General features: G+C 41.0%; 1 protein-coding gene and 1 long non-coding RNA gene across 6 annotated transcripts in view; one reads left to right on the top strand and one right to left on the bottom strand.

The window, feature by feature from the left end:
• The window catches only part of LOC141945870 (uncharacterized), a 124,922-nt gene extending 107,303 nt beyond the window's left edge, over positions 1-17,619 (bottom strand). For 2 of the 3 annotated variants that reach the window (XR_012629657.1, XR_012629656.1), the window contains exons 1-2: positions 17,399-17,619; positions 15,620-15,668 (exon numbers count right to left, since the gene is read on the bottom strand). This is a non-coding gene — a long non-coding RNA (uncharacterized LOC141945870). Of the gene's footprint in view, positions 1-15,619; positions 15,669-17,042; positions 17,325-17,398 lie in introns of all 3 variants that reach the window. The other variant, XR_012629655.1, reaches the window with a different exon arrangement.
• Positions 17,620-18,355: 736 nt separating this feature from the next.
• The window catches only part of VCL (vinculin), a 66,280-nt gene continuing 60,702 nt past the window's right edge, over positions 18,356-23,933 (top strand). For all 3 annotated transcript variants that reach the window (XM_074874594.1, XM_074874596.1, XM_074874593.1), the window contains exon 1: positions 18,356-18,786. In XM_074874594.1, the coding sequence (XP_074730695.1) occupies positions 18,619-18,786 (168 nt within the window). In that variant the 5' untranslated portion in view covers positions 18,356-18,618. The remainder of the gene's footprint in view (positions 18,787-23,933) is intronic.

Raw genomic sequence — 23,933 nt, 5'->3', positions numbered from 1 at the left:
TACTGCAAGGAATTAATGAACGGGAAGACAACCCGGAGTATGGGAGTGCATAAGAAAAGAGACTGTCAAGACATAAGTAGTATCACATCATCTCTATCTGGAATCTAACACCTAAACAACCCCCCTCAGTTCTCACTTTCTAATCAGAATTTGTAGCAGTAGCTGTTAGAAATAGCATTTTATTTATAAACAGATAAGATTTGAGATAGCTACCAACGTGCAAACAGTGTTTCAAAGCCACTTCATAATCCCTTCTCAGAATCAAATTGCACTTTAAAACAGTACTTTAAAAAGTACGAACTGTCTTCAGCCATCAAATGACCTGACACTTCAAAGAAATATTTAAAAAAAACATCATAAAGGTGATTGATTGATTCTATAGAAGTTTAGCGATCAGCTTTCCACCATCACACACAATCTTCAATTTGAAGATGGAAAAGGTGATACAGCTTCCCTTACAGTTCTCAGTAAGGGAAGCACTGTAGAACCTTCAAGGCCCCAACCAAACACAGGAACTCCTACAGAAGTAGAGTACCTAATTATGAACTACAGCATCCTGCTCTAAAAGGCTAATTTCCCAAGCTATATGAGGTATTTTCTAAGGGTCACCATCTCTGAGATTACTAAATCTCAGGAGCAATCAGAGTACCGGTAACTTCCTTTGCAACAGATTTATAGATATTAGCCACAGAAATATTTGACATCAAATAGAGGAAAATTCTGAATCCCTTCCTAGGCCTGTACTGGCCATTGATAAAGATTAGCCCCATGCAAACTAAATACATTAATAAACTAGCACATTTAATGAGGACAACAGAAAGTAAGTCAGATACTGAGAAGTCATGTAGTATTGTAATTAAGTGTAGTGTTGTAATTAAGTGTTGTGACTCAAAATACTTTCTGGGATTTTAGAGCTTTTCTCCCCCAAATAGATATGTGAATTAGACATATTCATTTAAGTGTTTGTATGGCATTAAATAATTAGAGAACTCCAGAACTAGTGCTCTAGTAATAGTAATAGTAAGGCTAAGAAGAAAACTTCTAAAGTTTTAGAGTCAGGAACACTGAATGCTGAGTTAGTGGAGATTAGAAAATTACCTAAACTGATGTAACGAGAGCAGCTTTTTTCATCAGATAATAAGCAGACAAAATTATGCCTCTCAGAAGAAAAGGCTAAAACAACACTCCAGTCTTCAAAGAACACTACTGAGTGTCTGAACACACTGCAGTCGCAGGGGAACTCCTTTAAAGCTTCGCTGGCTGACACTGGGGCTTGTGGGCATGATGAGACGAGTTGTCTGCATGAGTATTTTGTTTTAAAGTCTCGTCCACACCACCATGTCAGGTTCAAGAGAAAGCTATAGCCTAAGAAGTACAGATGTGGGTGACAAATTTGTTTCAGACTGTGAGTTAATAACAACTAGATTAGCCAGTGGGCTAAATGGGAGTGATGATACACACAGCATGAAGGGAGCCTGTCTCATGACCTCTCACTGAATTCCCAGTGATAGCTATGAACTGTTCTAGTATTTCTGAAGTGATTAAAGGTGACCAGTTTTTAAAGGGGATTTTAAATTAGCTTTTATACATGATTCATTTTTACTTCTTTTTAAAAATCTTTACTCCATAATAAATACTTTGAACTGAGAACTCTTGCCTCATTCACAATGAGTTGCACACCTTGGGGTGTTGTTCTTCAAAAACTTGACTTCAGGTCACAGCCCACATTGTTGCAACACTGCAGACCATTTGAAATCTGTGGCATTGTCTGGTCTGTTCTAGCTATATGGGAAGAGTAAGACACAGTTGCAGCTTCTAGTGTTTCTGCACAGGGTAAACACACACAAGAAAAAGGGACAAAAAATACTATGAGAGGAGATTACTCCAGGATTGAGAAAAGCACAAGTTTGCAGTGTCTCTTACAAGACTGGAGTTTGTCCTGTTTTCTCTACGTCAGTGTCTGCAGGCCTAATTCCAAATAAAGACAAGGCCTTTGTGTCTTTGCAGATGACAACATGTAAATAAAATCACAGTTTACACTGCCTTACTTACTTTTTCATGATAACTATATACAGTTTCCACTGCAAGAAGAAATACTTGTCTTTCTGCTAGCCTTCTGAGTGCTACTTGGTATGCCCAGTTCTTCAGCAAATAGAAAATTAGTGCCACATGTAGTGGCCAGACTATTCCTAGAATTGCTAGGGGAGGGGAGATAAATGATCCAGTAGGAAAAGTTTACAGCTCTACTCTGTACTTTGGGAGACCTCTGTAAATTCTTAGCAAATGGGTGGCACTGCTCCCAACTGCAGTTGAGGCACTTCCTATCAGGGATTTAAACATAACCAAGGGGATATGCTCACCTCTCAGGAGAATGTTAACAGCAGTTTTGTAATTGCAATAGACTATTGTTACCAAAAAGCATGTTGGAATGACACAGACTATATAAATTCTGTCTCAGAGGCCTATATGAGCTGCTTGACATCTCCCAGAGTGTCTTAAAGCTCTGGAGACTCTGGAAGATGTTTTGGAAGATGTTAAAACTCATCAACCACACTCATGACTGAATGGATATTCCCCAACTTCCATCATAGTTATAAAGTGTCCCATACATTACTTATTCCTCTCTGACTCTTCACAAAGGTACCTTATGCATGCCAACCTCTGTGCAGTTTGCTAATCACTTTACCACAAAAAGGGTGAGCTAGGGTGCACTGTTTTACCATATCACTACTTACTGTGGTCAAACACTATTGACCACATCTATAGCTGAGCTAGAATCTGGAACTTGTATAGCAGAAGCAATTCATTTGCTGCAAGAAGTTGGATTTCAACAGACTAAGTAATGTTCAGAGTGCTTATGTACACAGTCCAAGGGCAGCTCCTGCTCTGCTTCACAGCTTCCTTTGCAATATCCAGGAGCATCTCTGGACTGTCAAGAGTTTAAGTCTAGACTGAATGGGAATAATGTGCATGTACCAAAACATATAATTCTGTTGCATTAATTCTGCAAGTTTCTTCAAAATTAAAAACTAATGGTAATGGTTAAATGGGGAAAAGGTCTGTGGATATTTTCCCAGGTCACATAAATTCTTTGATGTTCAGGGGTAAATTCCTTGCTCTATTAAAATATGTGTAAGTTCTACTGCTTAATTAAGTGAGATGATGATTCCAGCAAAGATATTACCTTGCATGCTTAGGACTTGGATAAAATTTTGCAAAGTCGGGCTAAGTCCTTAAGAAATCTGGGCCAAATCATAGCTTATGCAGAAATTATGGAAGACTGAGGTATAAGGTCTGCTTTTTTTTTCGTATATACAACTAGTAGCTAATATTACATATTCTCCCACATGTTCAAACAGTCCTATAAGCATTTGAGAGATATGCAGAAGTCTTACAATAGTATAATTTGCATACAGTAAATAAATCATGCCCATGTAAGGAAGTTATAACTATGCCAAACATTTCAAGAATGGGAATGCATAAGAAAAGAGACTGTCAAGATATAAGTAGTATCGCATCATCTCTATCTGGAATCTAACACCTAAAGTCAAGAACTCAAGAGAATGGATTCTCAGCTGTGTATGTTACTGGAGCTAGAGAAGTTAAAAGAATTAGCTTAGAATATCCAGAATGAGCAGAAGAGAACCAACAGTTTTACTCACGTGTTAATTCAGTGCTGTATCCAAGACCACTGGTTAAAACCCATAATAGCATTAAACTGGGAAGCTAACTCTGAGACCACCTCTTAACACATCTGAGTGCATTAACAGTAAGACAATCAACACTCAGTTGCATAATGACTGTGTTCATGTCAAGTCACATAAAATAAAAGCACATAGAAACAGTGCTCTCAAAGGGCTCAAAAAGAGCCTTCCACAGACTAAGCCTAAAAATATGACTTAGTAATTTCCAGGCACTATTAAAGAATGAAGAAATGTTTATTTTTAAATAGTCTCAGTTCCTTCTTTTCTAAATTAAGGACTTATTCCATGCCAACCTCAGAAGAAAGTACTACACATTAGCTAGTATCTAACCCATCCTTTGAGAAATATGTAGTGCTGAATAAACTTGCACAGAGCATCAACGGATATAAGTAATACCATTACTTGTAGAGAAAACAGAACATTCACAAATAGGGTTATCAAACTACCAGCAGATAAACTGATATTACTATAAATTGATATTACTATTACTGCTAAACAATACTTTGTTACTTAATAACAGTAATTTTTGGTAGCAAAAAGATAGGTCTATTCACTGTTGATAATGTCAAACCATTATGTGCTGTATCTGTATTTCTTATAGACTACAATGGAAGTTTTGCAAGTTCAGCAGCTTTATAAGTCCAGGTACTTCTGAATGTCATTTTGCTAGTATGTGAACCACACAGCCTGTAAAAAAGACTACCCTAGTGGGATTTTCATATGTAGTGGAATGCATGCATCTAAAATCTGACCCAGCATGCACTATGTCATGGAAGATATGAGCTTGCTCAGCCTTTCAGGTTACAAGACAAGTAACAGGAGAAATTCACTGCCACATTACAGGGGTGAAAAAACCCCAGTTTTTCTACCTTGGGTGGGAATTCCTAAGTAGGGTTTCTTACACCTTCCTCTGAAAGTGTCAGGACTGGCCACAATCTGATTGGACTTGACAGGTTAGTGATGTGATCTATATGACAATTGCTACTTTCCTACAAAAAGTCTGTGTAAGTATTTGTGCTCCTAGGAAAATACAAATAGGAAGTACTTTCTATTTCTTATATCAAATAAAAGTATCTTTGTCTGCTTCTGGAATACTAAGAAGTCTGCACTCAGTGTGGCTGTAGGATGCTAGCTGGGAATAAAAAAAGGGAAAAGAAAAGAAGCCTGGAGATTTTCACAAAGCTCTGGAGCATTCCATGCATATGGAAAAGTTTGGAGTAGCATTAGCAGTAGTGCCAAATTACTTCTTCTCACTGTAAAGGCTATCTTTTGACTGTGGCAACTGCAAGTAAATACATTTCTAAGATGTCAACTGCCATCTCTTTAATTTTGCAGGCCAGGGGGACAGTGCTACCTTGTTTCCCATGTATTGCCATGCTTGAAATTCAGACTACAGAGAGCAGAAGGGGAAACAGTGCAGCAGAAAGAAATAAAACTCCTTTGATTCTGGGTGGGGTGGGAGAGCCACATGCTGGATATGGAGGGAAGAAGCACAGTTCTTCATTCTGCAGTACTACCAGCTGCATGGTTAATTCCCTGGAGTGCTCCTGCAGTGTCCATACGTTCAGATGTATTGAAAGCAAGCTGTAACTTAAGAGTATTTAACATATTTTCTGCAGGCTCAAAGTTGATTGTAGCCAATTATCAACATTTTAAATATACTTCAATTTATGTTTGCATGTACTTTTAAGTTATTTTGTTCTCAGTTAAAAAACCAATCATTTTATCATAATGACTACTCCTTTCCTTAGGACTTTTTTTTTTTTTTTTTTTTGCCTCAGCTTGTCCCAGAGTTGAATCTTTCCTAAACAACCCTTTCCAAATGAATGTCATCATTGTTTATCATCATTGTCTTTTTCTTCTTCCTACTTTTCTTCTCTTTTTTTTTTTTTTTTTTTAATGATATTGGCAGCTTTAGATGTTATCACAGAACAACCAAGCCTGGGACACTGTGGACAGGTGCTGGGCAAGATTCTTTACATAGCTCTTCTCTGACAAGGCACCTCAACCCTTGGCCTCTGGCACCTGTTGTTCTTTGGGCCCTGGATTTACTAGGGAGTTCCCTCCCTGCTCCCTGCATGTCCACACTCCCTCTTGTTCTACTCCTGGGTCTTTATGCAGCTCCTGCAATTCCAATCCTGGACTGAAGAGACCCTGAGCAGAATCTAAACTATGCACATTGAGCATACTGGGTTGTTTGTGGGTTAGGTTTTGGCTTGGGTTTTGTTTGGTTGGGGTTTTTTTGGTTTTTTAGTTTTATTTGCTCTTTTCCTAATGTTCTCTTAGACACAAGCCAAGGTCAGGCCTGGGTTGCAACTCTACTCCTTCCCACTTTGTGGGTGATGGAGACAGCTGAATGGCAGCAGCCAGGAGGGAGTGTTTACACTTCCTGCTTCCCTCCACAGTGGTGTACACCATTGCATGATTCAGTATGAACTGCAGAAATTCAATGCAAAGGCCATGGTGTCTCACTCATACACCATCTCTGAGCTTAGCTGCTTGCACCCATTATTAAAGTTGTGTGAAAATAGTAAACACAAGCCTCTCACTACTATAATCAGCATAACTGCTTTGGACTTTTGCACTGGCATAGGATATCTGTGATATTATTTCTTAAAAAATACTTGTGCTCCTTTTGCATTCACTTTTTTTTTTTTTTTTTTTTAATAAGAATAACAACACTTGTTTGCTAGTGTGGAATGGAACAAAAATTTTCTTAAGTGAAGTCCATTGCAGATACAAATACACAAATCCAAAGACCATGTTATCTATTGTGCTCCCCAGCTGATCAGTGTCCTGGACATAACAATCTCTCTTTCACATTCCATGTAAAGAAGTCCTCATGTAATGCCATCTATTCTTGCACTGGCAGGTTTCCTTCCTACCATAACATGTGGCAATTAACATTTATCTTGGTGTTGAACATTTGACAAGCAATCAAAGGGGTCCCCAGACTGTTAGAGCCAGGAGCTCTGGAGGCCCTTTCTATAACCACTTGAAAGCTATTTGCTTTTAGGTTTTGAGCCATGCAAATCCGTGAACCATGATTCTCTTTGTACTTCAGATCTTAAACTGATGTTGATCCCGTATTTTGCAACTAGACAGCTAAAAGGAGAACCAGACTGCAGCATCCAGTAGTGAAGGTTACTGTGTTATCCTCAGGATCCTCCCTCCTGCAAGATTTGGAAAACAACTGTGTCGAGGTGATACACCTTGTACACAAGTACCGCAACCAGCTCTCAGAAACACATTGCCTGTACAGAGCTTTACTGACAACAGCAAGTGCAGTGTAGGGCCTTCCCTACTGATAGTCACATTTGGAAATACACTTAGTGATATTATTTTTAACTCTTCCTGAAAGCTACAGAAATACTGATTTCCTATGGGAGCTGAAGGAAGCTGACCTCCCAAGAGGTTTGTGCTGTGGATGCATGAACTGTATCTACTCAGATAGTTGTACTCAGATACTCAGATGTGGGGGGATTTCTTAAAATGTTTTGCTTCAGTTTAAACTCATATTATTGCTCTCCCTTAGTATTACTTTGAAATTAAAATATAGAAGGCATGTTTCCATTGCTAAAAGGAAGCCTATGCTCACTGTCTTTTCACAGACAAAATAAAATCTTCTCCTCCCTTCATGAAAGCTCTGATACTTAAAGCAGTCCTGTCTGTAGAATGCTTATATGATTTTCCCAAAATAATTTTTCTCCCTGTCTCAGTCCTTTGTGCAGAGTCTGTTTTCTTTACTTCATTTTCAGATCTAATTTTCCCTGAGTTTCTATTGCATTATGTTCTCTCTGCCCTCTCTCCCAGTCTCCAAGAGAAATGCAAACTTAATTAAAGACACATGGAATTTTTAGGCTATGTTAGTTAGAGACGGTTAGAAATTGGAAAGGAAATAGGTTTGCATGAAGCCATGGGAGGTTGTTTCCAGGCTTCTTTTTTGGAAGAGATGCCACAAGTTTACTCCCAGCTCACATGAAGGAGATGCAAGGATTATATCTCACAGAGAGTGTCATAAAGCATGTAAATAAGGTGCATGGGAGTACACTAATAGGTATCTTTAATGTATGCACAATTTTTCACTTACAGCTCGTGTTTTGAGTGTGAAAAGCACGCGTGGCAGTTAGAGGTTTGTCCAGCAAGGCAGTCTCTGTCACGTGACTAGATGCAAGCCCACTCTATGACCTGACCAGCAGCTGTGCCTCTCAGATCACTGTGTCCGCGGTTGTCCATAGGGTCAGGGCACGATGATGCAGCATGTGTTCTGTTTTCCCTCACACTATTGCTAATCTGGAAATAGGAACAGTGCTGTGTCTGTACAACATGTAGCTTAGTTGTAACAGAGACGAGTCAATTCTAGCAGAAGAAAAGCTCAGTCACACAGAAAAGAGGAAGTAACAGCAACAGCAGATAACAAGTTAGTTTTCGTACCACACATCATCACCCTGAAGTTTCTCATTAACCTGACACCAATTTTGGTCCTTCTTTCTCGATTTGAGGTGTTAGAGCAGAATCACTGTACAGAAACAACACAAAGACACACAGAGTCAGGCCACGTGTGTCATCTAGCACACTACCACAGCTCTGACAGTGGTCAAGAGTAGATGTCTATGAAAGAGTACAAAAGCAAGGCAAGAATAAAATAACAATTCCCAAAGTACACATGTCCAGTTGAAAACTCTAAAGCTGAGGATCTTCTTGAGCCAGAAATAGTGTCTCTGTGTTTCATAGACACTGATGGGATTATCTACTGTGAATTTGTTCAAAAAGCTTTTGAACATTTTTTACTTTTGAACTTTGTTCCACATAAATTTTGGAATCAATAACATCTTTTTATGGTGATATAGTGAAAATGTATCTCTACTGAAGTCATAAGCACTTAACATTCAGAACCCCTTATTTTGTCATTTACAGCTATGGATAGCACATAGTTATTTATTTTAATCTCCAACTAAAGTCTGAGCAGTTTAAGTGTGTATTGCAAGGGAGAGCCTTTTACCTCTTTGCAAACTTATTTTTGGACTCCTTGATCATGTACAGGGATGGAAGGTGAAAAGCAGAACCAAATTAGGCATTAGGGTTTAAGCCTTTTGAGCAGTAAAAGGCAGCTTTCAAACAACAGCCAAAGCAATGTCTTCTCACAGAATAAAGTACAAAATTTCTGCAGTTAGACAGAAACAACTTTATCAAAGTTGCAACATTTCCTATTTCAGACAGCTCTGAAAGCTAATGGTGTAATTTAGTAGCACTCCTAGTAAGTCTTTCACTGATGGCACATTAGCTGAATCACTATGACTCAACTTTAACATTACAATCCTAATTTGAGAGACTTGTGACTTGAAATTTAGGACTCCTTCTCATTACAACTTGGACATGGTATCTTTATTTTGGCAGCAGTGGTAGAGGAAAGGAAGGCATGAAGGCACACAAGAAGTTGTTTAGAATCTGCAGAGAGAAATGTTGATGCTTTTGCCTATGACATAAATAATATACTCTCATATATATCACCACATTATACCACCCTAAAGGAACTCAAATTAAATTATTGTTCAGACAGCAGAGTCAGTTTCAGAAGTTTGAAACACAGTGCAATCAAATCTCTTTTGCTAACAGAACACAGGATACTTCGTTTAGGCAGTTTGAAAAGAAAAATAGAATCTTTTACCTCCATCTTGACCTTAACAGAGTCTCCCAGGACAACAAGCACCCTATCTCTTTCACAGGTGTTCTTGCCTGAGATGTTCTTCTAGAAAATTCCCAACTCTTTCACAATGAGTAAGGGAAAAGAGCCTACAAATTATTTTCTTTCATAAAAAGCCCACCTCCATAAGAGGGCTTTTCTAATGGCATTTCAATTTATATGAATCTGGCTTCATTTTCCTTGACTGTTTCTAAAAGCCATATTTATCCTCATGCTAACAAAAAGTCCTACACATTGTCTATAATGCAGCCAATAAAAGTACCACTTACAAAGTATCCTGTAAACAGTGGCTCACTAGAAATGTGAACTACTTTGCAGCCTTCTACTTTGTCAGACTTGCCCTGGCTCGTCTGGCTCTACACTCCTTTGGCCTGTAGGCCACTGCTTCTCTGTGTGCCTGGATGACATGCAGCTACCGCTACTTACGGAAGTCAGAAGCCTCAAAAATCTGCAACAGATAAATACAAGCGAATCTATCACCTAGTAGTTAGAATCTGTTGATCCTCTACTTTCTTGGGGCTTTTTCAAAAGGTCCTCCATGTCTTAAATGTATATCAAAAGCTCTCGTTAAGCCTTTGAATAAGGATTTCCAGAATGCGGAGTCTAAATATTGGTGAATTTAATTCTGTTGAGAAAGACTGTTCTGGCAGAATTTCAACCAGACCTGGTAGTAAGCCCCACTAATCTCGCAAGCATTCTTATGAGTCTTCCTGATAAACCTGAAAACAGATTGGCATTGGCAGAATATGGATACACGTTTGGATTTGAGGTAAGTGCACTATTACATACTGAAAAAAAGAATTGAAAAAAATAGCTACACTTCTGTTGTTAACATTCTACAATGCTTCTTGCTGCTAGCATAGTGTTTGTGTTTCATTCCTTTATTCTGACTAAAGCATTACAGCAGTTACCTTTCTGAACAAATTCTAAGAGTTCATGTACCCCCAACTATTTTGTCCCTTGCTGTGCTGAGGATGCTTCCCAAGCTACTACGGCTGCCTCTCTTCTCCCATATTTGGAAGTTGGCCTGCAGTACGGAGATCCCTTGTGGGTTTCTGTTTAAATTCCAGAGTCAGTGTTGCACATTACCATTTCCTTCAGCTGATGTAAATCAAATACTGTATGAGTGAAAAATGTGAGGATAGGCTTGGCTAACTGCTTTGCAAGGAAAACTGTAATGAATGCAGAAAGTTTGTCTCAGGAGAAAATGTTTCACAAGCGCAGCATGCTTTGCGCAGTGTGGGATTGCTGAGGCTATTGACCCTCATTTGGCAGCAGTTTGCATGCACTTTACCACTGTGTACCACATTTAATTGGCAATGCTGACACAGTATGCAACAGTAAAGAATGACACACTCGCATGGAAAATACTGTTGCCTGGCATCGGGGGGCATTTTTCTATACACAGAGCCCAAAACCTAAACGTCACTTTCATTTCACCCCTGAAATTTTAGGGCATCTGCAGCAAATTTAGGAGCCCTTAATTTTTGCTTCTCACCTTGCAGCAGCTCCAAGACAGCAGAACCCAAACATCTGCTAGTTTTAAAAAATGTTAAAATTTTTATTAATCAAGTGTTACTTTTTGTCAGTGGACTGAATACATAATATCATATGGAACATAATACCTTAAATAGGAATTATTTTAAAATATTTTAAGAGAACTAATAGCCAAGCTCCTTTAGGACAGGATTTAAGAACCTCTCATTCCTATCTCTGAATATTCACATGGGTAATCTCACCTGTGTAACTGGGCAAAAATCCAGTCCACTAACACTTGAACTCTACAGGAAAGTAAGGCAAAGCACAGGGATCTTCTCTATGTGTAAGAGATTCACAATTTAATTCTTAATAGCTATGAATCTAACTATAGAGGAGACTAAGGAAAAGATTATCATGTTTTCAGTACACTTTAAAAATATTCTAAAACAAATCTTATGGACATAACATCTCACGAGGACATTTTTTTCTAGTGCAGAAGTGTTGCATGGATCAATGTAATTCTGGATTCTTCCCTTTGCAACAGGATAAAACTCTCACTATGGTCCTAATGATCTTTAAACCTATGAGTGGCACAGTGTTGAACACACACTGTCCTTTCTGTGACACCACTGCATTTTTATGAAGAACAAAATGTATACATTCACAGAGCAATCGTACAATGAGTCCTACAGAATTTTCTGCAAGTACAAGGTCCAATTATGTGAAGATAACTGTAGGTTCAGGATCTCAGGGCAGGAAGAAGGAAGTATTTTTGTATTAGGTTAATTTTCTTTCTTTATTGTAATTACTCGAAGCTCCTCTGAGGTCTGGGACACTAGAATAGTTTTAGTCAAGATGAATTAATGAATGCGGCACAGATAAGAAACTCAGAAGTATGTCAATGTGATTTATTCTGTAGATTGAGATCTCCACTGTATACGGAAGGAGTTTATACATATATACAGAAATTTGGTGCTATCTAGCAATTTCTTTTTTAAGTATTGCCTAATCTGGCCATTTAGTACTTGCTGATGGCAGTAAACTCCTATATCTACTAATACAAAGCTACAAATCTTTAGTATGTATGCTAACTATTTAAGCCATAATCTATGAAAGAGTTAAAGATCTTTACGATTACCCAGTAAAAAAGCAATTACATACATGCATATATTCAAAGAGGTCATTATTACTAAATATAGTATTATTTAATTTTAGACAGTGGCTTTTCCAGAAGTCTTGTCCAGTTCAAAGACTTTGGCTTTGTGGTGAATTGGAATGTACACAAAATTGCAGAAACCCCTGAGCCTGTTCATTCTGCAGTAGGGATATAAATAATTTACGAGACTCCAAACCAGCAAAATACTCAAAATTTCAGACTAATCTTATACTTACCAATGCACACATGCTTTAATACTTTGGTAAATCAAATCCAATATGAGGAACTACTAGGAAAGGAGTTGATACATACAAGCACCTAATACTACAGGGGGCGGGGGGAAAGCCTGCAGAGCTGCAACAGGCACTGAGAAACATGTAGCCAAAAAAATGCTAGTATTGCATATGTCAGCTTATAGGCTGATTTGGATACTGGGGTCCTTGAAATTGAACTGAACATAATTATATCCAAAAATACTTAATCAAGAACTGACTGAGTATCAAGATGTGTTCTTGCAAGGCAGATAAAGAAATTTGAGAACTTACTGTAGGCATCTCAACTGAGGTACCTGTCCATTTCCGTGCAAAGTAAAACAGGGAAGCTTAAACTGATCAACAAGAGTGGTTTAAACCAACTTTTCACTTTTTAAGGAAATGCACAAAGGGCATACAAGAAGTCAGCTACCACATCTCAGCCGGAAGATACAGCAGCTCTGTAAACTGCTTTAAGTAAGACAAGAGTCTTACTGATCCCAAAAAGCATGTACTTGGAAAAGAATCATGGTGCAGCAAAGGCCATTTAAAGCTGAATTACAGCATTCAAATGAGGTTTAATATTCTTACAACACATTTAACATCCTCAGTTTATTTGCTTCAATTTCCCTGTGTCCATGTGTAGACATGACCATAAATATTAACCAAAATCACTAGTGGTAAAATGAATGTTTAGACTGCTAAAATGGTCACCTACTGTGAATAAAGCACTTAGATTGTTTACCAGATAGTCAATTATATTGACAAGCTTTGAGCCAGCATGCCTATACTCAGAACACAAGTATACACCTCTCATTGACTAAAAATGGTTTTTAAAAGAATACTGCCATAACAAATGTGATACTTGGTGGGATATATAGGAACAGTTTTTTCAGTTCTTTTTTCTTGTAGTGGTACTCATCTATCCAATCACAGAGTCAAGCTCCTGAAAACTACCTCTTGCTTTTTGAAAAACCAAAGTCTATCGTAGGTTCACAGTAATGTTGTCACAAGGGTAGAAAGACTTCTTGTTTGCATCTAGTGTGAATAGACTGTGTAATTTTAACTACACATTAACTATCACACATGCTTTCCACATACGTGATAATATATTCTCATCTGGAATTTTTCAGAAGAAAGGTAGGAAAATCTGTTTTTTTGAACCTCATTCCTAATTAGCAATTTCTAGAATAAGCATTAATATATATACGCACATATGTATTTAATATGCTCACCCTTCTTTTCTACATGTTGTATGTTCTTAAAAACATTCCTTGAATTGTGTTGTTACAATTGTTGTGATAGTTCACAATAAACCACTTAAGAATGCAGTGTAGTTAATAAAATGTTTTGGGATCAGAGCGCAGTAACTAAGAAGATATAAAAATAAACTACATTCGCACTCTTTGTTTCCCAGTAGATGCTACACAGCTGTATAGAGCTTCTAGCAAGAAACTCCTTAAAGGAGATGGTGAATTGGTAGCAGCATTCTCTGCAATTCTAAGCCCCACTGTTTTAACAACCTACAGAAGGGCAGTTAGGAACCAAGCAGCCTTGTGTGATGAAATAAAGTTCATTTTTCAAGAGATAGCTGACAATTGTGATTTAAATTTTCCCATCCTGATAGGCTGCTCCCATCTAGCTCAGATAGTGACTGATGATGAGTCAGTGGAGAAAAATGCTTAAATGTTGGTCTCGTTGCAGTTCCTAGAACACAGACAGCCAAGACCCAGAACTAAAGAGAACCTAACCTAGTTTCATGGCAGAAGTCATATCTATAACGTCAAGGCACACTGACAGACTATTACGTTGAAGTTAGACTGTCATACCTCCTTAGTAATCTGCTCTTTCTTTCCCCCAAGTTGTATTTTCTTAGGTGTGAAATGTATTCTTTCTGTGCCGGTCACCTACATGCTAGAGCTGTCAATAAAGTAATACCGTTCTACAAAAAACCCACGACAAATTTAAAATATATGTTTAAGGCAGACATTACCACAGAGAGAGAAAAAAATATTTTTTTTTTAAACTTCAATCATCCATTGCTTACTCCTTACATTACCCAAAGTTAATGGCTTGATAAGAAGTGCAGAATGCATTGACCTTACAGTCTATGTCCACTGATCAACAGTAGTCTCCAATCCTCATAAAAGAGACCCTACTCCTTAAATTTCAACATATGCTTAAATTTTCATAAGATCAAGACAGTAATGAAATCCAGTTTATGGAATATATGGATACAGCATTTCTGTAAACTTTCTCAGGCAGCTATTCAGGTGTTACTCAGAAAAGTTAGAAGTTGGTGCAGTCAAGGAACAACAGCAGACTATTCCAGGGAAAAGTGCTTAATCACAGCCAAGTGCATTTGCCTAGAAAACCTAATCCTTCTCTGCCTAATACTGAAATAACTAATGTAAAATGTAGGTTAGTGCTTATAGCTAACTAGACAGATGCACTTCAGTGAAGTATTAATATTAGCAAGACACCTTATAATTACAGAAAACTGCAAGTTCATGAAGCTTTTTGAAAACAGTTCTGTTCTGCTGCTCCTGCCACTTGCAGTTGCAGTGCCATGCACCCTAACCACAGGATACAGAACTCTTCGAAAGATACTGTGGAAGAGGCTGCACTGCAGCTACGTTGTTTGTAAGTGCACAGTGTTCTCTTTTTCTACCAAAGCCTATCACGTCTGTATTCATATATCTCACTTCAGTAGAAGTAGAAAGATTTCTTTGCTTCATTAAAAGACTTCATTATGTGTGAGAAAAGGAGAATTTGTTATCTGATTATCTGGGACAGAGACACATTACGGCCTTGAAGTCAATGGAGATTTTTGTAAGCAGAAGAGTCTGCTGACATCCCTGTTCTCTGCAGAAATGGGTTTAACTGGACTCACCTGAGTTCTTATGAAATAGTAAAAGACATTGAAAGAGTGTCTTAAAAGCTCATCCTTTCATTCTAACCACTTTAACTTATTTGAGATGCTAGTCACCACTGTCATGCTAATAATAGATACTGCTTCTTAACAGTACTAAGATTTTGAGTGTGTGGAAAGTAAATTCAGCATCTTTTTTTCTCAGTGGGTAATCCATTGTTGCATATGGAATACCATACTGGAAGAGGACAAAAGAATTCATACATTTCCACCTTGGGTTCAATAAACGGAAAATATTGTGATCAAATCCATTTTTACTTTCTAACAATCTGTTAGAATCTGGAGAGTTAATGAAGCTGTATAAACTGGAGAAGCAGTAGCAGCATAATTAATGTATAATTACAGACTGAATAGTGCAAAGGGCAAAATAAACTGATTTTTTAAAAAAAGTACCTGCTGCAAAGCTGTTATTCACATGACATCAATGCGACAGATCTGAATACTGCAAAGGAAAAGAGAAAACACTGTAAAAGTGCTACTTAAAAAGAAAAAACAAACAAAAAAGCAGTGCTACATGTATTGCTGTAAATTGTGTGGACTTTTTCTGGATGTGGCTTCAAAAATTAGATAGCCACAGCAGGCAGAAAATTTCAGCGACAGGCCTACAGTACAGTCACGTAGTACTGACAATAAAAATTGATTTTTGCATGGGGAAAAAATTACACCAATATAACCCCAATAGTGAAACAAACTCTTAATACCAACACACCCCCAAATACAAATGCAAACACACATATTTTGGTCCTGTAGACAAGTAAAGTTTCAGAAGGGTACCAAAAATGTCCATCTGTTCTGTATTTTATTCTGCTGTAGCAACTATAACTATTAGAGCCAGTTGGACAGCCTTTTATAATGGTCAGATAATACTTTTTTTTCTTTAAAACATATGCATGTACATGCATGTTTCAGCCAGAACTGAGTATACAAGATCCCAGATTTAAAGCAATTATTTTTAATCAGAGAACTTAGCTTATGTGCAAGTCCCACAAATGACTAAACATGTGGTTTATTAGGTTTGCATACTTCTACAAAATGGAATTTAGCAGATTATTAGTTCATAACATGGACTAATTGCTTTTTGTAATTCCCAGATGCTGCATATCTGGAAGTAGTGTGCTCATTATTACTGATCCATAGTATCCTAAAGAAGCATTGCTGGGAATGCATATACTAGAAATGATAAGTACATGCTATATAACCAATAGTTAACAACATAAAATACTCCTATGGTGCATGGCTGATGTTTTAAGTATGTTTTGAATGCCAATAACATAATCTGATTATCTGTTACCAACCCTACAGGTATACCTCTTTCCAAACAAAACTGGATTGCACAACGTGGAAATTAGTTGTCTGACTTCTACTGTTACAGATTCAATAAATACACACACCTAAACACAATTCCCAGCATACTCAAAGAGAACAACAAAAGATGAAATTCAGAGCTAAAGGTGTTGCTAAGATTTCTAATCCTGCATAAAACCTGTTTTTCTTAGCTCTTTAGGCCTACAACTTGTAACTATGCCTGTAGCTCCAACAGTGACAACTCTGGTACTGGAAGTTATAAAGACAGATCCTTGTGCACACCAGAAGCCTTACTGATTGAATTGCTCTTTCTATACGTCCCTGTGTCTGCAGGTTGGACCAGCTGTGTTCAACACTGCACAGAAAGCATACTGTTTGCTTGGAAACATTTAGGAGTGAAAGCTAGTCTGACAGGAATATTGATTTATTGCTTAAAATAGCAGCTCCCGGACAAAGAGAAAAAACCACCTAAAAGCCAGCAATAATTTTCCAAATCCAATTCTGCACTCACGTTATCAAGGAAAGGAAGAAGTACAGACGGCAAGCCTGCAACCCCTCACTCATATGCTTGATTTTATTACGACGAGTACTCCCCATGTCATAGGAGACACTGCACAGGCAGCGCCGGCGAGCGGGCAACGCAGCCCTCAGTTACGAGCTCACAGCCCGAGTTTTACTGCGCGTGGCAGCGGTACTTGCAGGCCTCAGGACAGCGCTGCCGGAGCGGGCAGCGCGCCGCGGGCGAAGGCAGCTGCCCTGCCGGCCGAGCCGCCGCCGGACTCCAGCATCAGCGCTACGGGAAAGCGGGAACTTATGTCACTCTCTGGCTACGGTTTGCATTCTTTCCCCCAAAACCACGTCGCTCACCTAAATGTGTTTGAACGAGCGCCCGTGCCGCTGGTACCACCAGAGATCAGAACGGTAGAAACCGCCAGCCGCGATTCACTCCCGCCCGACCTGGCGCTCCCGGCCGCCCCGCAGGGCCGCCGCCGCCCGGCCCTGACCCCAGGGCTCTCCCGGCGGGGCGCTGCCGGGGCGGCGGCCGCTGTCCCGCCACGTCCCCTCAGCTGCAGCGGGGCGGCCGGCGGGGCCCCCCCCTCCCCCCGCAGGCGGGAAGCGGCCCCCGCCGCCTCCCGCCACTTCTCCTCAGGGGGGGCGGAAGCGTCGGGACCGCGCCCAGGGCGGGCCGGGCCGGGCCGGCTGCGGGCGCCCTGCGGGGAGGGAGAGCTGTGGGGAGAGCGGGCGCGCGCGCGCGGAGGGCGGCAACCGCCGCCGGGGGGAAACAGGTGGCGCCGGCGGCGTGCGGGGAGCTCCCCGCGGGAAGCGTCCCGACACGGCGGCCAGGGACGGGGGGCACGGGCCAGGGACGCCCCCTCCTCTCGGCCGCCCCCAGCTACACGCACCGCGCCAGCCGCAGCCCGAGGGACCAAACTTCAGCCGCCGGCGGGGGGCGGGAGGGGCGGGGCGCAGGAATCCCGCCACCCGCCCCGCCCCCCCCCCGCGCACCCGCTCCCCGGCCGCTATCCCGGCACCCCGGCTTTAGTCGTCTCCTTATATGGACACCAGAATGTCTGACGTCATCCCAACGCTGGGAAACCAGCGCCCGCGCAACCAAGCATGGCTGGGAAGGCGGGTGGTGCGGGAGAGGCGAGGGGGCGGAGGGGGAGGGAGGCTCTGGAATGTTGATGGACGTGGCATTGCGCCACTGGGAGCGGCGGTTCCGGCTTGGCCATTGGACGAGGGCGGCCGAGGGGGCGGGGAGCCGTGGGAGGGGTAGGTTGTGGTGGTTGAAAAGCCACCGCCTGGCTGAGGAGCGGTGCCAGTGTGGGGTGGGCGCTGCCAGGGGGAGGCGAGAGGGCAGCGAGTTCGAGTCCCGCCTCTGCGAGCTTCAACCGGCAGCCACCTCTCCGGGCTGCTGTAGTCTGCTGAGGGGAGGTTTGAGGGGTCGCTTGTTTTCTTTCTCTTCTTCATTTTCCTACTCGCACGGAGGCCGCGGCTTTCTCTGCGGGGCGCCAGCCCGCAGGGACAGAGTTTGCCAGGAGTTTGTGCGGACTTCGGGCCCCAGCCCCCCTCGCCCCGCCGCCGCCATGCCCGTCTTCCACACGCGCACCATCGAGAGCATCCTGGAGCCGGTGGCCCAGCAGATCTCCCACTTGGTCATCATGCACGAGGAGGGGGAGGTGGACGGCAAGGCCATTCCGGACCTCACCGCCCCCGTGTCGGCCGTGCAGGCCGCTGTCAGCAACCTGGTGCGGGTGAGTAGCGGCGGCCGGCCCGCCTCCTCCGCTCCTCCTCGCGGGAGCAACTTTGGCCGCCGCGGGCAACTCCGGGGTCCCGCGGAGCCCGCCCGCCCCGGCCTGTCGCGCACAGGTGCGCCGGGCACCCCCCCATGTCCCGTCCCGTCCCGCCCGCCCGGCGCCCCGAAACGGAGCGACTTCCCCGGCGGTGCTGGCGGTGGCGGTGGCTGGGGCCGGGAAGGGGTTAAGCTGGTCCTTTCTGGACCTCAGCGGCTCCTGTCTGAAGCCGCCTTCGGCTGTTCCCGCCCCGGCCGGTAAAGGAGCTCGTCCAGCCGTGCTGCAGGGCAGTGAGTTGTCCGATACAGCGGGCTGGTCACCATCTTTCTGGCTGAAGTCTGCCTTTTTCTCCTCCTGAGGGACAGCATCATGGTAAAGTGCTCTGATTGTTGCTGTTTACACCGTTCTCTCCACTCAATGCGGAGCACACCCTGAAATGCCTCACAGATGTCTCTGATATGCTGTATGGTTTTTGCTGTCTTGGAAACTCCGGTTTTAAGTGTATGCACTATAAAAGGCAAAATACTTACTCGGTGTGTTCCTATCCTAAAAAAACAAAACCAAAACCTTCCAGGCATTTGATACTGATTTTTATATTGGTGAAGGCTGGCAGTTCATTACCAGTGCCTGAGTCGAGGAGGGACAGACCTGTGGTTTCTAGGCAGTTTGGAGTTGTAATTTGTTCTGTTTGTTACACAGCCTCGAGTGTGAGCTACTGTTTGTTTGTGGGAAGCTAAAGGTGGCTGGAAATCGGCTTGAATCTCTCATCTTCATTTAAGTAGCTATACATAGCATGTCTCTTCTCTGTATTTGCAATATGGACATTTCCGTCTGAGAAGTGTGAATGGTTAACACATTTGAAATGTTTTAGTTGTATTGGTACTTTCATACCAACTGCATCAGAAGAATAGCAAACTGTTGCAAGGCAGAAATGTCTTGTTCGATACAGAAAGCACTGCAATGTTGCATAGTTCTCTGTTTCATTACGACTTGCCTGGTAATACTTACCTTGCAGTTGTGTTAGGTTCATTTACAGATACTCTGAGTTCATTTTTGAACATCAGAGTTACTTGCTCACTTTGAATCCTATAAAGTTCTTAAGTCATTCGTGGCCTTGTGACCAAACTTTACCTTAAAATAAAGTAGTTGCATAGTTAAAATACTGTGTCACTATTAACTGATGTATTAATGCACTGAAATAATGAGGCTTGTGGGTATACGAAGCAGGTGTATGATGACTAATGTATGTGATGTGTTTGGCAGATTTCAGCCTGTAGTACTTGCTACTGCTAGAATAACTTGCCACTTTGAGGTTTTGCAGTTTACTACAGTGTAACTACAGCTCTTGGTCCCCATGACTCCATGAATTTTGCAGGATGTGCTGTCTGGAATGCTTAAGCTTCTTGCTGACTTTAGCTGAAACTCTTGTTTTTATGAAGAACAACTGGTCTGCAGCAGTGAACTGATGTAATAGGTATATTGGCTGTAGGGTGTGAAGCCTGAGTGTATGAAATACTTTTCCTTGAAAGGAAGACTTCAGAATAATGCTTTGCCTCTCTAAGCTTAGCCTGTATCACTGGGTTGTGTGACTATTTCTCCCTCTCCTTCCTCTTGACAGAAACCTGATCTGATCAAATAGCATTTATTAGAGAAATGCAGAAACAGCATTTCTTTCTGCAGCTTGCTAATGCCAGCTCTTCTTTCATTTTTGAACGGTTTTGGAAACCTCTGGTTTTCTTTTCTTGCATGCTAGCTAGATAAAAAGGAAGACTGTTGAATTATTTTTCTGTGTTAATTCTCAAATAGCAAATAGAAGTGGTGTAATCTGAGGTGGTACTTAAAAGGAAGATGCCCTGATCTGTTAGAATACAGCTTTGACTACATTAGGAAAAACAGAATTAAAGTTCTCTTTCCTATCTGGAGCTGTGTTTTCAGTGCATTGTTCTGAAGGTAAAGGTAATTTATGAAACTGCAGTTTCACAGGAGCAGGAATATTTGTGCAGACAGGTTATCTAATTGTGAGTCTTCTGGTGGCTTCACAGGTGACAGCAGAGATGGAATTATCTTATAACCAAGACAGTAATGGAGCTGCTAGCTCTTTGTGTTGCTTGCTGCCTGCTCAGGGTTCTCTGTGTAGCGTAAATATTGCAAAGTGTACATGACAGCAAGTACTGACCAGCAGAGGAGTTTTTCAGTTGTAACTTGTTACACACAGCAGCACCATTCTCTGGCTCCCCAGCCTATAGTAAGGTCTCCACCATTTTTAAGGTGTAATATTTAAATAATTAAACTATTGTATCTGTAAGGAAGTGCTCATAGCAGTGTTTGAAGTTCTGAGACCCATTCTTGCACAAGGCCTGGGAGACATGCTGTATGGGGCAATGGGCTAGGAAATGGCTGAGGAAGGAGCCATGTGCAGTAACTTAAACGTTACTTTGTTGACATTCCTGAGATGGAGTTATCACAATACACTATATCAAAGATGGAACAGAGGCTGATAGATAGGAGAGTCTTAAATGAAGACTATTAGATGAGTTAAAAGGGGGTCCTTCTCCTAGATAACTACAGATCTCTGTATGAGAACTTTTCCTTCAGTTTGCCATTCAACATGTACTTCTGTATTTTTCTGTCAAATGGATGTGCTGCATTTTAAGGTTTGCCTGAAGCCACCTTAAGTTTCATGGGTTTTTTTAATGTAAGGTTTGCTCACCTAAGAAGACCTAGTGGTAGGGATGCTTCCTTGTCAGAACCAAATTGTAAAGTAATCCTGGGTAAGAGATAGTCCAAGTCATTGCTGAAGTTAATGAAATAACTACATCTTTACAAGTTAGACTCTTTCCCATTGTAAATACCACAGATCTGGTATTCTGTATTTCCGTATTAGTTCCCAAGATGGGACAGTTGGATTCTACTGTGTCTTGCGTATTCTGTTAGAGGATAGCTTTTGCAGAACAATACTCAAATAGTTTTGAAGTAATTTGAAACTTCTTAACTGTGAGATACGTTTGCCCATGCAAAAACTTTGCATGTAGAAGTAAGTGGCAGAAGCTTTTTTCCACAAAAATAACCTTTGATTGGAGCCAAGAATTTGAGGGAGAGGCTTCAGATTAGTATCACAAGATTAATAATGTCCCAAATTGGTCTTTTTTTAACTGAAGGTCTTAATGTTTTTGTTGGCTGATGTTTGAAGTGGATGTGTGCCTCTTATGGGAGGATTGTGGTTTGGTTTGGTATTTCTTGTAGCTAAAGATGTTACACTGTAAGACGACAGAATTGGTTTTGGGGAGGGAATAATCAAACCCAATAGGCAGGGAATAATTTGGAGCTTGCTAAATATGCTGTTAGTGTAGTGGGCAGTGAAATGAAATTCTACATTCTAACTGACCAGACTTAACTGGGAGGAAATGAACCATATGGTGATTTTCTATTTTTTTTGTAATAAAACATTAATCAAACTTTTAGCCTATTTTTAAAAAGAGGGATTCCTATCAAAGATGACTAATGATGGTGCAGAAAACTTAAACCTATCAAGCACATTATATAAAACAACTTCATTTCATGGAGAAGAAAAATCTCCACCTTCCATTAGTGAATTTACAAGCATTTATGTTCAGAGTAATGTTATATTATGGCCAAACAGAAAAAGCAAATTCTACTTTGATGTTTTAAACTCAATTCACTTACTACCTTGTATGGATTCTGGCTTTCTATCAGTAGAGGCATAGCCCTCTTTTGTCACTTCTCTCCACTGCTTCAGACAGAACTACTTTAGAGCAGTGTTGCTGCTGCTCTGCCAAATACCAACAGTACCATGGGTGAAGCTGCTGAGTTTGACGGATAGGGAAATAATTCTGTGCATGAGAATTAAGGTAACAGAAGGGAACTTGACAAGGGACTTAGTAAGTACACAAAATTTAAATACTGGAGCAGGATCAGCAACTCAAGGAGATGTTGGCTTTTCAGAGGCTGGGTTGTTGAACCAGGTCAGTGCTCTGAATGATCTGATCTGCTTTACCAGAGACCAAATGCTTGACCATTACCCTGTTTTTCTGACCTTCATTTTGACTGAGTTTGAGTTGCCTGATGAAAGTGGCGCTAGTGTGAAATGCTCATAAATGAAAGATTTAAGACACTTATGGTCACAAATGAAGTGTCTGAGATCTTTCAGAACAGAGATCTGCTCTGAAAGGCCAGCAGTTGTCTAGGTGATGATGCAGCTTCTGTGTTTCCATCCTCCATGCTATAGGTGCTGTCCTTTTGTATTTGAATCTGTTTCATAAGTGTCTACATGCATCCAATTTCTATGACATTATTTTTTGTGGGGAAAAAGTGCTTTACTCTAAATTGTTAACTAACGTATTTCTCAAGAATGTATTCTTAGTGGATGCTGTGATACACCTTTATTTACCTACTGAGATTTTGATGCTTATGAAACTGTGCTGACATCTTTCTGTATTTCAGTCAGTAACCCCAACTAGCAGGTCAGGCTAATTATCAGTAAGGGTCTCTTAGCTTATAAATATCCTGTCTCGTAGTCATGGTTTATCAGATGTTCCCTTTAAGCAGAGCAGGGCCAAGCACTGTTTTTAAAAGTGAATAAATGCAGTCTAGAGTAAGGTGAAGCTTAACTGAAGACTGTACTTGATGAGAACAACACCCTTATAGCACTGAATCAAACAGTCATTCGTGTCAGAGGCTTTTGCCACTTCCTAAAGTTGTGTGGTCAGTCTCTTTACCACCAGCTGAAGCTCACCCCATCTAGGCACAACTAAATCCACACAAATGTACTCTCAGAACAGGTGAAACTCTAAGTACTTAAGCAGTGACATAAAGTTTAAAACCAACCAACCAAAAAACCTTAACTGTGGAAGAATTGGATTTAGTGTAGCTATAGCAGCTGTCCTATCTCATCTTAATGGTGAAGAAGTAGTAATGACCTGAATCAATTTGTATGTTCTGGGTACATATCCATGGGCCTCTGTCAAGTGAGAAGTTCCCTGGGGTTGCAGGGCCATGCAGAAAGAGCTGTGCATTTTCCCTGGACAGGCTGTAAATTGCCTACCAACACTTGCAAACCACCAACTTAGAAATCACCTATAGAAATGAAA

This window comes from Strix uralensis, chromosome 7 (assembly GCF_047716275.1).
Source record: "Strix uralensis isolate ZFMK-TIS-50842 chromosome 7, bStrUra1, whole genome shotgun sequence".
Taxonomy (NCBI): domain Eukaryota; kingdom Metazoa; phylum Chordata; class Aves; order Strigiformes; family Strigidae; genus Strix; species Strix uralensis.
The sequence above is the reverse complement of the archived record's forward strand: the minus strand, read 5'-3'. Positions and strand labels throughout refer to the sequence as shown.